Raw genomic sequence first — 16,777 nt, forward strand, 5'->3', positions numbered from 1 at the left:
AGAGTCACATTGGTCAGGGCAAGGAGCCCGACCAGATAGATCGATGAGGGTAAGCTTGGTTAGTATTAAATGGACACCCATTTGGGAATACCAGGTGCTGTATGTGGAAAAAACTTTATGCTTATCTCTATATTGTTTTCCATTATCCTGGACTTCTTGCCACTGGTCTCAAGCTATGTTGATCCAGGATAGATGGTGATTGCGCAACCCTTGCTTTACAAGAGACTCCCTGTTAAGGTCCCCTTACAAGGGTTATCCATGGTCTAATGAGGTTGAATGGAAATATAAGATTATTATGGTAAAAATCAGACTGTCGTCTGGTAAAACAGTTATCCCGGCAAGACTCTGCAATCAAGTGTTGAAAAATTTATGTTGGACTCGTATTAAACATTATTACGAGTGTAGATATTTCTGTAAAAATAAGGCAGTGCAAAGTGCTCAAGATGTTTATGTTTGGATGTAGCATAAAAAAAATGGTCAACAAAGCATCCAAACGCAAAAAAAAGTTATGAGCGTTTCAAAACGTAGGCCAGATGCAGACACTGGTAATACTTTCTCATACCCAGTTTAATTTTCTATTACCAGCCTCCCTCCTCCATTTGCATAAAAATAACTTGTCATCAAAAGGTACCAAAATTCTAAATGCTTATGACAATTAAACCAGCACCAAAATTTCTTTTTTTTTTTTTTTTTTTTTTTTTTAACAACAAGACGATTCATTTTTTTTTTCAGGGCAAAGCAAAAATCTAATGCAAGAAATGCACTGGAAATAAAAAAGGGGTGCTTCTCCATTACAATAGCAAAATTTGAAATATTGCATTGGCCTGAGATTTTTAGTTTTCAGAAAATAATTACCTCCCTTTTGTTATGATTCAAACTCTGCAGTTTTTTTTTTTTTTAGCAAAACTCAATTTTCATTAATTATCTTTAAAAACTATTTTCATTAATAATTGTCTACCTATCGTTTTTCATAATTTTTGGATATGTTCATTACTGCAACATGGCAATTAAGTAGATACCATTAATTTTACTTGAAATTCAAGTTTTACAAATTTCACTATTATAACGAAGAAACACAAAAAAGGTTCCGATTTTAAAATAAAACTCCATTTGGCATAATGATTACAGTGTTTACTTATGAGCTGGGAGATCAGAGTTCAATCCTCAATTGAGTTATACCAAAATAGTACTTGACGCTCTCTCGTTAAACACTCAAAAATATAAAATGAAGAATCGAGGGAAAACGGAGTAATCCTGAAAAAGGAGTGGCGCCCTTCCCTACACTTTGGTGTAGTAGCTAATGAAATGGGGAGCCATTGGATTGTGCTTGCCAATAGTTGAATACTTTACTCGATTTTTTTTTTATAGAGTGTTTCATTAAAAAAAAAAAAAAAAAAAAAAAAAAAAAATTGGTGAATTATTAAAATACAGCTCATTATTTATGAGAATTATCTGAAACATTTTCTATGTTATTATAATGGAGCTTGTGTATCTGTAACCAAAACTGTCACATTTTAAAAACATTAAAGATGATTAAGAATGTTATTAATATCGTTGTAATGACAGTGTGTGTGTGTGTGTGTATATATATATATATATATATATATATATATATATATATATATATATTAGTGTTCAGATGATTAATCGAAATCGGAAAAAAATCGGAAGATTTGTGGGTATCAGAATCAGAAAAATTGATGTCTATTTTCCGATGCCAAAACGATTCTTTTAATTTTTCTTTTTTATTTGATTTTGTTTCAAGAAAAATCTTCCATTGCTGGTAATGATAAAATAATAAACATTTATTGATTTTATAATATCAGTAAAGTTAAAATCGATAGATAACTCTCCACAAGTGTATTTTGATGTTTAGGAAAATATTTGCATATTTAACTTGTGTGTTTTTTTATGAAGATTGGGGAAAATAAAAATCTTATAGTTAAATAATTAGAGATTTATAAAGAATCGGAAATTTAGCACAGAATCGGTAAAAATATTGGAATCATCTCATCACCAATATATATATATATATATATATATATACTCTCCAGCATTCTTTCTGTGAAACTATTTTTTACTTGAAACAAGTTCATCTGTTTGACCTACCTAAACATGCCTGCTTCAAAGAGTCTTTACTTCCTGGACAACAGTTCAAGGGAAGTAATTCATCTTACGTAAACAATTACCTTCTCTTTATTTCAAATTATTTTACTTTTTGTTCATTCCAAACAAGGCATATTACCACTGAAAATGCAAGATAGATGTGTGATAGGAGCCAGATTTATAAAAGTGAAAACCTAAGTGGGGAATGAGACAGCAAGATGTTCACATTGCATTTAAATTTTTTGCATGTCCGTATTGCTGGGAAATAAGGGAGCAGGGAAAGAATTCCTATGGCAAGTGGTTTGAAGAAAGAGGTTATTAAAGAAGAAAATCTCCTGGTCTAGGTACCTAGTGAAAGGAGGTGGCGTGAATTTTATTGCTAGTTCCTGATGGTCGGAGGTATTTACACTGAGAGGATAAAAGTGTAGTAAGTTCATTGGAGCACATTCTGTGGAAGTAGTCAAACAAGAACACTGTAGAGATGTGACAAGAGCTGAAGATTGGCAGACAGTACAGGACTTATCAATCATGCAGCACATTTTTCAATCTGTATCCTTCAAGGAATTTTTTAAAAGAACCAACTATTTAATCCACTGGGTTATATTGTTCGCATTCAACATTCCACGTCCTAGACATCTTGTGTCAGCTAATTACTACTTATGCCTTAACCAAAGATTGAACCCATGACCTTTAGACATAGAACATAGGATGACATCCATTACTCCAGGGTTCAGCTCAAAGTTCTAAGAAGGTTACCGACCATCACAAAAGGCACTTGAAGACCAGAGAGTACTACAGTCAAAATATTGTGTAAATGGAAACCGTAAGTTTTGAATTTTTGACATGAAGACTGATGTTGTACTATCTGCATTCTTTTAACTACTGTTCTTATCTTGAATGTAATTTTCAAAACATTTTGGGTCGATGTAATCTCTGATCTTCGGGCATAACTTGTGGCTCTTTCTGTCGGATTCCAGAATCTTCATAGAATTCTAGGCAGATTTGCCATTTAGTTGTACAAATAACCTCGAAGCCTATTATCACAAAAAGGGACACATTCGGTCGACACCAGTATATATATATATATTGATTTTAAAATTTAAAACATTGAACAATACAAATAATATGTTGGTTAACAAAAAAAAAAAAAGAAATAATGAAAGATGAAATTTAAAACTTCATCTTGCATTATTTCTTTTTTTTATTTCTTAAACAATGTGATTAATTTAAATTAAATTTTAATCATAGGATTACATTTTCAATAATCACATAAATATTAACAAACGTTTGTTCATATTAATCGCTATATACTGGTGCCGACCCAACATGTCCCTTTTTGTGATAATAGGCTTCGAGGCTATTTGTACAGCTAAACGGCAAATCTGCCGAATTCCAAATGGAACCTTTTGATTAATCCATGGGGAGGGGTAGCATGTTCTCATTCCATCAGCCATGACCATCGGATAAAATCTAAAGTAACCCACAATTGCATTCTTAGTATTGCCTGTATTCCAACCTCCAGAAGAGCGTCAGTTACGACTTACAGATTCCTGGGTTCAACAGAAGAATTACAGAGTGCGACAAGAGACACCTTAAGAAAGTCGGAGGTTACATCACCTGAAACGTTGCGAGAATAACACTCCAAATGAGAACAGTAGTCCGAATGATCCGAAAGGAAACAAGTAAATAAAAGTCCAAATTTGAAATCATCTTTGTGCTCGTATCCACATACAATGTAGCCTTATGTCGTATGCACATCAATCTGATGAGAAACATTTGTAAACTGCAGAATATTTGCAGGGCTACTCAGGTCAACATCTGGATGGACGGTGACAGCAGTGTGGTGACCATCTAAGGTCATTTGAGGTTGCAACGTTACCTCAACCCCAGCGCTTTGCAAAAAGTTGACCTGATCAACACTCAACTCATTCACCGTGATCTCATTGACGGTCATCTCTGTATGACCGTTGCTAATGTCGTCGGCATTGGCAACAACCCCAATACTGATGCCCAAGTTATCATGCTCTGACAAAGGTGTGGTATTAACCGTGGTCGCAGCTTCGACCTCTTCGGCAGTGAGGTGTGGCTGGGGGACACAACTGAGTTTCCGCAGGCCCTTATTTGGACGCTTGTGCTTCAGTAAATGATCGCTACGGCTGAAAGCGTAGCCACACAGGTTACACTTGAACGGACGCTCACCTGTATGGATCCTCCGGTGTACCTTCAGGTAATATCGGCGACTAAATGCCTTTCCGCAGAGGTCGCAGGTAAAAAGTTTCAAGCCTTGGTGCGTTCGTAAATGAATGACAAGATGGTCGTGACGACTGAAGGCATACCCGCACACCTCACATCCAAATGGCCGCTCTCCGCTGTGAATGCGTTGGTGCAATTTTAAGTAAGATCGCCGAGAGAAAGACTTCCAGCAGATATCGCAGGTAAAGAGTTTGGCGCCCTGGAGGTGACTGGCCTTGTGCCTTTCTAAGTTATCAGCTCGCGAAAATCCTTGTCCACAAATGTCACAGCTGGTGGTGGTTGTTGTTGCCGTTGTTGTTGTCGTTGCTGCTGCTGCTGCCGCTACAGAGATGGTATCAATCTCGGTTCCAGAAACAAGATCACTTGCGGTTGACACGGCAGACATTTCTAGCTCGTTGACAGGAGAGAGAGGTTTCTCCATTGGAGGAAGCTCAGTCGTCGTTGTGAACTGCAGGTCGTAACCCACTAATGATGTGGCAGACATTTTCAAGTTCTGGATGAAGAACCTTGGTGAAAAAGAAAAAAATAAACGTTAATACAGAATAAAATACATTTAAAAAACATTGCCATAAAATGCATAAAAAAAAGAACAATAAACAAAATTACAAATATTATTGTAGTAAATAATGAAAATACCATCAAGGATGTGAATTCCATATAGAAACGTTGATTTAATTTGAATAAAATAAAATATGCATCAAGTGCGCTTGAAAGCCAAATCACAACGTAATAGTAGGAAAATAAATATTTTACTTGTTTGAAATTTATAACATATATATATTTCGCAGCTATACTCCATCCTCAGTATGTTTTCTTTCTTTTTTTCCTTCTCTTCTTCCTTGTCATGTTGTAAAGTTGGAGAAAAAAAGTCTGTAAAATATTTATTTTCCTAATATTACATTGTGATTTGACTTTCAAGCGCACTTGATGCATATTTTATTTTACTGAAAATATGTATTTAACATATTTTATAATTTTATATATATGATGATTGCAACGTCTTGTCAGACGAGTGCCACTCCCTCAGACACTTAAAGTCAATGAGCTCAAAAATGACTTCCATTGCCACAGGACCATTTTAATAGACAAATGCCTGAGGGAGTATCTATACAAAGATGATGTTACAGAGTCTTAGCTTTGTACGACAGCTAAGTCTCTCTCTCGGTTCAAAATGTTGAGATCCAGCAACAAGCAAGAGCAAGGTAGCCAGCAACAAGTTAAACTGCAGACCAGCTTAATGCGGGTACTGGTCTGCCTCTTTATGGTTTTTTAAATCAGAGATTTGCTTCTCCTAGAAAGGTTGCCTTCACCACGGCTTACGGGAGTCCTCTCCACCCCAACACACACACAAACAGTGCTAGTTGGCCGTTGACCTCGAAAAAGGGTTCATTCGCCCTTTGGAAGGTCTTGTTTTTAATCCTTCAGAGAGACTAGCCACCCTCCTCACCATACAAGTTATATACATATATATATATATATATATATATATATACACATACATACATACATTAAATAGTAATGTATTTTTAAAAAAATTTCTAATCATTATCATTTTATTCTAGCTCGGGATGGAACATCCTACCGGATACCAGACATTCACTCGCTCTCTCATACATTCCAACAAAGAGATCTTTTTAAGATTCTAAACGTCCCTTTAAGTGAAATTTCTTTTGCACTTGGTTTTTGAAATTCTTTTTCATTACTCCAGTTGTTTCTATAATTACAGGAATGATGGAGATCTTCCTAAGATTCCAGTTATTTTTCACGTTGGTATTTCGTTTTCTTTTCCCTCTCATCTCTGTTTAACTCAGCATCAACACTAACTTCTACTAAGGTTGCTTCTTTCTCCTTATCCTATATCATTATGTTAGCCTTAATCGCTCCGTTTTCTAGGTACGTAGCTGTTGGAATTGCATACTTATAGTGTATGACTTATTTGTAACTGTTCTTTTTGGTATATCTTTTCAGGATTTACTGCTATGTTTGATATTCAACTTTTTACAGATAGTTAAATGGAGATTTTTTTTTTTTTTTTTTTTACAAAGGAGTCACCATTTATCAAGACCAGGAGGCCACTTGAAGATTAGGATTAATGAGTGTAGAGTAGTAAATGGGAAAATATAGTAATCGTTAGTAGTGGAAATTTGGTACATTGAATTAACTTAAGGGGCACAGCTCATCAAGAACTTGTTCACATCTGACTTGAAGGCGACCAAATCGTAGTCAGTTGGAAAGCAGGGAAACGGAACAGAGTTTCACAGGCATGCAGTTTTAAGAAAGAAGCTTTGTTCATGGAATCTACATTTAGGTTTAGGCACAGATAAAGTGTGGGAGAAATTATTGACAGTGGTTTCAGCTAGACAAGTATTTTTTGTGAAAGTCGGGCAAGGGGGGGGACCATAGATTGGAGCTCAGACGAGCACTTGCCATGAAAATAACGATAAAGCAGAGACAGGCTTGCAACGTCTCTTCTGTGGGAAAGTGGTTGCAGGAAAGAGAAAAGGGCATCCCCTCACTAGGCTATAAAGTTTATTTTAAACTCTGTCAAGGCAGGATAAGGTGCTTCTAGCAGCTCCTGCCCAGATGTGGCAACAGTACTTCATTGTTGGATGTACTTGGCTCTTTATTTACACACTTTGTTGTGTTGCATCGTATAGAAGCCTTCCCTAGCAGAACCTCGAAATTGAAAATCAGATGGCTCACACTATTTCTGCGTGGCAGAACTTGCACTTGTCGTTACCGAGATCACTCATCATTTTAAAAACATTGGTTATCAATAGGGCTGTGACAACAGCATATTCTTTTCATTGTTTTGACTCTGAAGTATATATCCATTAATATCTTATGTTTTTATATAGACTGATGTGATTCTCGGTTGATTGACTGTCTTAATGTGTCGGATATATACTTGAGAGTCAAAAAGAAGGGAAAGAACATTCTGTTGTCACAGCCCTAGTTATTATGCCTCAATTTTGGGAAGATATTATCAGCTTGAGAGTGGGGGAAATTGTTGACAGTGGTTGTAACTAGGAGAGTTTATTGTAAACAGAGGTGGATTATAGATTGAAGCTCAGTCGAGCATTTTCCATGAAAAAAAAAAAAAACGATAGAACAGACTCGCAACATTCATTCTGTGAGAAAGAAGTTTTAAGGAGAAGAAAAGGACATCATCTACTTGGTCATTAAGTTGGTTTTAAACTGTGTCAAGGCAGATAAGGGTACTAGGTAAATGCCGTGGCCAGGAGATGGGAGATCACGGCTGATCTGAGGAAAATCTCAAAGATTTTGCTGACAACAGTTTTAAAGACAGCCTTAGATTTTCAGGCGTTGGAGGAAGATTAAATCTGGTGAGTACACGGAAATGGGTGCCAAAAAGGAGAGTAGACTTTGTTGGTTTGGTCACATCGTAAGAATGTATGAACGGTCTTGGGTTAATAGATGTAGAACAAACAGAGATAACAAAATCAGTTGGCAGTGAAAGTTGGGGAAAACATGGGAGGAAGTGATAAGGATAGATTCGAGAGAAAGAGGGATAAATAAAGACCTGGTCAGAGATAGGATAGTTTGAAAGTTATGTTTCTAAAACTCATCCAAAACTGCTAGCAAAAGATACAGAGATGTATCTGAATTTATGAATATCTGAATTGATGGCTTGATAATTTGGATTCTTCAAACTGCTGTTCTCATCTTGAGTGTTATTTTCACAACGTTTCGGTCGATTTAACCTCCAACCTTCTTTCAGGTGTATCTTGTCGAACTTGGAAATCAGTATGGAGTAACACTCAAGATGAGAACAGTAGTCCATATAAATTTTTTTTTTTCTTTAAACTTTGTTTCACCCCAAAGAAGGGATATTGCCATATGGTCGTAAGCGACTATTAACCTGGATCATGTCTAACAGGGGATTATGGGGGAGTTGAGTAGCAAGATATGTTTAGATTACATTTAAACTTCTGGATGCCAGTACAGCCAAGAAAGCAGGAAACAGGGAGAGAATTCCAAAGTCTAGCAGCCAGAGAGAAGAAACTATTAGAGTAGAAAATTTACCAGCATCTAGAAATCGCTACAGTTAGAGGTGGAATTTTGCTGCTTGTCAGGTTGATCGGGAGTATATTAAGGGGGAAGAAGTGTTGAGAGTACATAATCCAAAGAATTTTGCGTCTGTTCACATGTATTGAGTTGGGATCAAACCATAAAACTTTACGTAAATCGATCAAGTAGTTTTTTTTTAATCTAAGAAAATCAAATTTTATGAAACACTAGCAGTTCAGCTCGTCTTTGCTCGGGTCCTATATGCTGTTCATAACTTTATGTGCATATATATATATATATATATATATATATATATATTATATATATTAAAAAGTTTGACTCATGTCCAAGTAATCTACATCTAAAATTTCAAATGTTTAGACCTAAAATTGGTGGAGGAGTTTGGTAGAGTCTGCAAAGGTCAACTCTTTCAACTTTGACCTCTTGGCAGTCAAATTTTTGTCCCAAAACTGATTAGAAATCTTGCTGCATGTCTGAACACCCTTTATGTAAAATTTCAAATGTTTAGACCAAAAATTAGCTGAGTTATTTGGTAGAGATTGCAGAGGTCAAATTTTTTGTTTTTTTACTGTGACCTCAATTTTGACTCCTTAACATTTATTGTTTTGGGCTCAAATCAAATTAAAAAGTTTGATCCATGTCCAAGTAACCAACATCTAAAATTTCAAGTGTTTAGACCCAAAATTGGTAGAGGAGTTAGGTAAGATTTTCAAAGGTCAAATCATTGAACTTTGACCCCTTGACAACCAAATTCTGGTCGAAAACCAATTAGAAAGATTTTCCCAAATCTCAATACCTCTAATTTCAAATCTCATGTCTCTAGACTGAAAATTGACAGAGTTACTTGGTAGGGAAATGTACACACACAGACAGACATTTTCACTTTTATAGAGATATATAAATTTTATCAAAGGATTACAATGCACTATCTTAATTTCAAATGATGGACTGCTGGCAACACCTGTCAAGAATATAGGTACAACAAGGGCAGACAATCGGCTTTCCCCTCTCAAGAAAAATCCTTTAAAATTACCACTTTTAGGGCGCTGAAAATGAAAATAGTGTTTAAATGTTAGTTTCAAAACATTTCTTCATATCTGGGAAACTACTCATTTTAATTTTTAGTTTTTAATTTTAAACGGTATTTTTGTTTTCAGTGCCCCTGAAAACTTATAAAACTCGTCATTTTAAAGGATTTTTCTCAAGGATAAAAGTCGATTGTCTGCCCTTGTTGATTCTACATTCCCAACAAGTGCCACTAGCAGCCTATCATTTGAAATTAAAATGGCACACAGTAATCCTTCGATAAAATGTGTCGTAAAATTTGATTTTCTTAAATAAATTATAAAAAAAAAACTACTTGACTGATTTATGTTATTTTTGGAATATGGTATCTTCGTACGGTAACAGGTACATACATGAAAGTTTTTTTAAAGATTTTTCTTGACAAAACTTTTTTTTATAGGCCCAAATGTAGACCGGAACTGGATTTTTTATGGTATTGCTACATATTTATGTTCATTTACTGCAGATCATTTGGAAACCATTGCTTAATCTTGTTTTAACAAAGTATTTTCACTGAAAAAGTAGTGTAAAAAATGTGTCAAACCACACATGGTCTTAAGGAAAAAATATCCAAATGTGCAAGGCACAAAAATAATCATAATTTTCTTATTTTTAGTCAGATTTAAAAAGATTTTAAAAGATTCTTAGATTATCAATCTCTTTTTATGCATGCCTTTGAGATATTTTAAGACATTTCAAGTTTTTTCATGTGTACTGCCAATTATATTTTGATTTTAATCTTTTTTTTTTTTAAAGGGGCAGAAAATTGGTGTAAAACTCAGCTCAAGAGCCATGCAAGAATGACCGTTAATGATATTGTTGACTGAATGACAAACAAGACTATGAGAAAAATTGAAAAAGATGGACGGAATGGACAATATTTTATCACCTAAGAAAATAGGTCTACAAGTATTTGTTATCATTGGACTTAAAGATGTCCATGTTGCAGTCTACAGGGAAGCAGTTCAGTCAATGTATTTCACAGATCAGGAGTTTGTGAAAAGAAACTATTCATGGAAATTCTGAGTGTCTACCATGAAAATAACGATATAGTAAAGGAATTATTTGGATTCTTTGGACTATTGCTCTCATCTTGATTGTCATTTTCATAATGTTTTGATCGATGTAACCTCCGATCTTCTTCAGGTGTATCTTGTCAAATTTGGGGATGTTTCTATCGAACTCAGGAATTTGGAAAAAAAAAACCCTTTATTTATTACATGAAGGAAGCATGCTCTTGTTCCATCAGCCATAACTGGATAGAGGTCCTAAGTAATTCGCAATTGTATTTTTTTGGTCGACCACACTGAGAATTGAACCTTCAACCTTTCACTTGATTTTTCCAACTACTCTTACCTCTGAGCCACACGTCCTTGCAGACAGTTCTAGTATGAATTTTGAAAATCCTAAACCTATCTTATTTCTAGTCATAAATATCACTATTATTAGGCCGCTAATATATATATATATATATATATATATATATATATATTAGCGATCTGACAAGGCCATGGGAAGATAACCGAAGCAACAAAAATGGTAAAATTAAAGTATATTATAAATATTAAAGAATTAATATTTATAAAGTTATGTCAGCCAGATGTAAAAGCTTGATAAAACCAAATAGGAAATAGAGCTTATAATACGAGCAAACAGTTAATAAAACATGTTAAAAACACTTTGAAATGAGCTAAAAACATATTTAATCTGAAAAGGAAACACTAGATAAGTGGATAATTCTTAATCCGCGGAGTTTCGAAAAAATACTTTCCTTCTCATCAGAGGGTAGGAATTAGCAAAATGCGGGATCGGATTTTGCATGCAAAAGTATTTGATGAAACAACAAGTAAGTCAAAGATCTTACTTGATAACAAAAAAGTGAAGCAGAGGGAATATGATGAAGAAAAAGGTGATTACATGTGAATGGATAGTCTGGTGGAAGATAAATAATCCAGTGACGGTAAAATCCAAATATATAACTCCAAGAAAGTTAATTGAATTTCCATTTGCACAAGTAAAATCCAAAGAAATCCCGTAATTGGAAGATGGTCCAAAATAATCCAAAGGCAGAAATCCATGGAATAATTCACAAAAATGTGTACAAGGGAAAAAAAAGGAAAAAAAATTCCAATAATATTAATAAAAGAAAAATAAGATATGCTTTTCACTCTACTGACGAGTCAAAAATATGTACGACTGTCGAGGACAACCTGGATTTTTCTCTTATCTAAGAAGGATTTAATTATGTTAAGTATTCTACCAGTAATACCATATGATCTAATTTTCTTGAGGAGACCTTCATGGCATACCCTGTCAAAAGCCTTAGATATATCTAGAGCTACCACTCTGCCCTCCCCTGCTTTGTCCAGTGAATGGTATATACGTTCAGAGATTACAGTGAGGATGTCTGCTATGGAACAGGCTTGTCTAAATCCATATTGTTTGTCAGTCAGAAGTTTAGCATCTGTAAAGTGATGGACTAGAGCATGGTTAATTAAGGTCTCAAATATTTTGGCGAAAAGTGGGAGGAGGCTAATGGGGCGATAATTAGATGGGCCAGTTCTTTCACCAGAATTCTTGAATACTGGTACCACAGAAGCAGTTTTCCAACAGTCCGGAAAGCAAGATTCATTAAAGCATTTATTGTAGAGTTTGGAGAGAACTGGAGCTACTTCGGCTGAGCACTTTTTTAATAGCACAGCTGGGATGAGATCGGGTCCACATGCTTTCGAAGTGTCAAGGTTTTTTTATGATAGCATGCACCTGAGCAGGGGTAATTTTTAGATCATCTAGCGTGGCGTCTGTCCGCAAAGGAAAGTCAGGCAAGGGGTGGTTGGAAGGGTCCAGTGTAGAGTTTGAGGCAAACCAACAGGCAAGCATATTAGCCTTGTCGGTTGCTGAGCAAACAACTTCGTGATTGTTGGTTAGTGGGGGAATTGTTGACTGCCCATTATTTACTACACTGTTGTAGATTTTCCAGAAGTCACGTGTTCCTAATTTTTGTGTTTCTATGCGGTTTTAGTGGTTTCCGTAAATTCTCTCTTAACTGTCGCTATTTCTTTTTTAACGTTACTTCTAGCTTCTATATATTTCTGTCTGTTTGAACTGGATTTATGGCGGTTAAAACTGTGGGATGCATGCTGCCTTTGAGCAATGGCAGTTGCGCAAGTAGAAGTAAACCATTTGGGAGAGTGGGGCTTTTTATAAATTTTAGCATGGGAACATGTGCTTCAATTGCCGTTTTGAACCATTCAGTGGTCTCATTTGCGCACTGTTCAGCAGGAAGAGAAAAATATTTCCCCATGGGGCATCTTTGATATCTCTGATGGCTTCCCAGTCAGCCTTTGTATAATATCTTGTTGTTTTGAGCACTGGCTCTTCAGTTTTGGCTCTAGAGTTTAGGGCGATTTCGACCATTATCACTGCATGATCAGCATTCCCGAGTGGGCTGTCAGCATTTGTTATACAATCCTTGGGAACTGTGGTCAGAAACAAATCTAGAAGTGATGCGTGTTGTTCTTGCTGATCAGGGAAACGGGTTGGAAATGTAACCATTTGTGATAGGGAGTGAGATATAGCGAAGCTATGTGTTGTGCTGCCCGCTGCATCTGTGTGAGTAGAGAATCCAAACCAGTTTTTGTGGTGGATATTAAAGTCACCAAATACATGAATGTATGCGCTAGTGTCGAGGGAGAGTGCTATGTCTATGCTGTCAGAGACTTTGTTAATTACGGTGCAGTCCTGGGTCGAGGGAGAGCGGTAGAGAAAATAAACGTAGCTAATGTTATGTTGTATGTTTAGTCTAAAGCACATATGATAAAGACTTGATCGTCCGATTCTAGGTTTGTTTCTCTAGTCAAGGGGAGGGTGTTATGAATGTAGACGCCAAGTCCATGCATATGTCTGTCAGAGTCCTTACGGCAGAGTGGGAGATAGCCAGGCATGTTAAAGTAGTTAGAAGGGATGGAGGAGTGTAGGTTAATCTCGCTTAGTGCTAAGATATCCGGGGTGTTTGTTAGGAGAAATGGTTCGACATCATTTAAATTAGTTCTAAGCCCACGGATGTTCGTAAATGCAAGCCTCAAGAGAGAAGGCAGGTTGATTTTGTTTGGGCCTGGTTTTAGCGTAATTTTTTTATTGTACTGTCATTTTTTTTTTTTTTTTAGAGTTTCAGTTTAGGTAAGGGATGCTGAACAAGTGGTTATGCAGAATACCAGACATGCAACATAAGCAGACCATCAGTTGTCCTGCTATCTACTAGGATTGTGGCCTCGGGATAGCCCATCGGGGATGAGTGCAGGGTCCCTTTCCATGTGCGACATGGCACTACAAACAACCCGATATTATACAACTGTTGATGGAGCAGCCGCTCTAAGCGCTACCAAAGAGTTAGGGACTTGTACTACTAGTCGGGAACAGCAGCCAGGAACTGTCTATCCGGTACCCTCAACCCATCAGATGATGGTCAACCCAATCTACTTGTACTGGCATTATGGCATTCAAACACTTCTAAGTGCCCAGTTAAGGGGATGGGATGTGTCGGGAGTGGGGAAAACGGCGTTCATTTCCCTAGTCAGGAAACAAGATCGACCACTGAAGCTCTGTCAACTCCCTGCGATTCGACCTCTACGCCTAGCTAATAAGCAAAGAAGGAGTATGGAAGCCGAGCGATAGACAGTACCTATCTACTCCTTAAGCAGTTTAGGTTTGCAGACCGGTAATTTGTTTGAGTCACCAGCTCTAGGAAGGTTGTCATCCAAGACTGGAGAGGCCTTTCCTCCCCTTAGGTTTAGCTTCAGAGTTTTCCTTCTCCTAGACGGATGACCTGGGAAGATCTACGGGTCCATCAGCACCAAGAGGGTTTTCCCCGCACCTGGGTCCTAATCCAGGTATTTCTGCACCCCCGTGTTGGTGGTTAATGTTAACAGGTTAGTTTATCAACTGAAAAATTATACTCTCAAAGTGATTACAGGGCATTGCTATTTCATTGTTTGTTACTGGAGGAAGGCCTGAGTAAGGGTTCATGCTGTGGGAGCAGCAGCTATATTTGCAAACAGGTCTGTTGGAAGGAGTTAATATGGTTTGTTTATTCATTCTATTCATTGAATTTTACTACTTTTTAAATAAATTAATTAAACAAAAAATACTGCGGCCAAAAACATGGTTCCCTGAAAGAGCGTAAAAAAGGCCTAATTTGGCATTAAAAAAGAAAGACCACATTTTAAAAGCAATCTGTCGGCCTCGAATGTCGTACAGTTAGCCTAATAAAAAAAAAAAAATAAATAAAAATGAAATTTTTTTCTAGTTTCATTTTACTCTTTGGGTCTAATAATGCGTTTTATATAAAATAAAAAGAAATAGTTTTTTTTTATCATATATCGGTTGTATAAAACGACTGCTAAATCACGAAATCATGTTTGTTTGGCCTAGGCTAGAGATTTCAACACCCGGTATCTATGAAATATTGGTTTTAAAAGATGATTTTTTTTTAACTTTAAGGGTCGTCTTATATGCCGAAATATACGGCAAGCAATGCCAGTTCAGGTGTAGTGTGCTTGGAATAGCACAACTCTTGTTTCATAATTATACATGCAGCCACCCTTACAGAGAGTAGCCATTGTTTTTCAAGACTAAACAGAGATGGCTCATCATATGAGTCATGCAGTGAGTCGGGTATTTTTTCTGGTTTATCCCAAAACAACAAGAGAGAGAAAAATATATTGCAACAATAAAATTATTAAGTGAGGTTATCTTTACTGCTTGTATTACAATTTCGGTTGCCTTTATTTATGTTAATTTTTTTTTTCTGAATAATAACGTTATTATTTAGAAAAGCACGTCTAAACATGGGGAAGGAGAGAGCTTTCTTTACCAAATTCTGTACTTTCACCTAACAAAAGATACCATAAAAATCAATTAAAAAACGAATTGGCAACCGGAAATGAAGTGGAAACAGTAATCGTAAAGATTACTGTAGATGGCTTATTGTTTCCTTGTTCTGCTTCAAGAACCATGGTTTCATTTTGTGTGGGCGACTTTTCATTATGGTCGTAACTCATTCCTGGATTTTGTTAAGCCAATATTGCCCGCCATGATCTGTAAAAGCACCCCCCCCACACACAGGAAACTTACTTTTCGAAAGAAAGTTTTCCTAATAAGTTTACTTTTTAGGTAAACTTCCTTCCAATACATTTAAACTTGACATTCGTTAATGTAAGGAAGCTTAATTTCAGCACTTGTTTATTTAACATACAGTTAAAGAAATTATAAAAACGCCAAATATACTTGAAAAGTATTTTTAAAAGTACAATTAAAACAAAAAGAAAAAGCGATTGTTAACAACAACTGCAAAAAATACACACACAAAAAAATGTTAATTATTTTCCTTTCGGGCATCCGTAGTATAAATATGACGCCGTCATTTTTTTTTTTTTTTTTTACTAAAACTTAAAAAGTATCAGATATATGGCGGGCTTAAAAAAACCCAAGTACTTTTAAGAAAGTAAGACATTTTATCAGACAAATCAACAGAATAGAAAACTATAGCTCATATTATTTATATCTATTTTTCTAGTTTATTAAAAAAATAATAATTTTTATACTTTTAAAAAGTTTTTAAAAAAGTTTATAAAACTCACGCTTTTTAAACAAGACACGAACACAGCGGAACACTTTTTTTGTTGTTGTTTTTCTTCGAGTTTAAAAAAACAAACAAAAAAAAATCCAAGAAACACTTATACAAAGTGTAAATATATACCACCGGAGATTTTAGAAAGCGTATTAGGGGCTTTTGCCCCCAAAAATGAATTCAAATAAAGAAAGGCAATTGTTATCAAATAGCAATGGAAAGGTATTTAGTTTTCTAAGTAAACAACAAAGAAACCGGTGAATCTTGTAAAATGTTCCTTCTGTAAAAAGTACCATTTTCGACATTTCGATGTGAATAATTTTATTACTTAAATAAAGTTTTGTTAAATTTTTTCGTACTTGTGCAGTTTATTCAAGACATTAAAAAAATGGAAATATCGAAAAAAAAAAAAAAAGGTTGGGTTTGTATTACTGTACACATAGATTCGAAAAAGTTGTCAAAAAACAAATATATAACAAATAAATGTTATCAAAGGCAAGATAAGTTACTTTTCTACCTAACTGGATGTGTTTTCGGTGTTTTTATTTAATTTAACATGTTTATTCAGCTCGAAAAACATACTGTGTTTACCGATGTATTGGAAAATTCAAGATGGCACCCGACTCTCTCTTTAACACGGTAAGTTTGGGAAAAGGTGCTATAAATATAAAA

The 16,777-nt window shown here is 35.6% G+C and overlaps 1 protein-coding gene across 1 annotated transcript; it reads right to left on the reverse strand.

The window, feature by feature from the left end:
* Positions 1-3,524: 3,524 nt before the first annotated feature.
* Positions 3,525-16,361, reverse strand: LOC145242114 (uncharacterized). Its single transcript, XM_080105029.1, has 2 exons — positions 16,116-16,361; positions 3,525-4,865 (listed from the first exon to the last, which is right to left on the reverse strand). Exon 2 carries the CDS (start codon positions 4,841-4,843, stop codon positions 3,848-3,850), a length of 996 nt encoding a protein of 331 aa, XP_079961155.1. The 5' UTR covers positions 4,844-4,865; positions 16,116-16,361; the 3' UTR covers positions 3,525-3,847.
* Positions 16,362-16,777: the final 416 nt, after the last annotated feature.

This window comes from Euprymna scolopes, chromosome 21, assembly GCF_053919585.1.
Source record: "Euprymna scolopes isolate OS-2025 chromosome 21, ASM5391958v1, whole genome shotgun sequence".
Lineage (NCBI taxonomy): Eukaryota > Metazoa > Mollusca > Cephalopoda > Sepiida > Sepiolidae > Euprymna > Euprymna scolopes.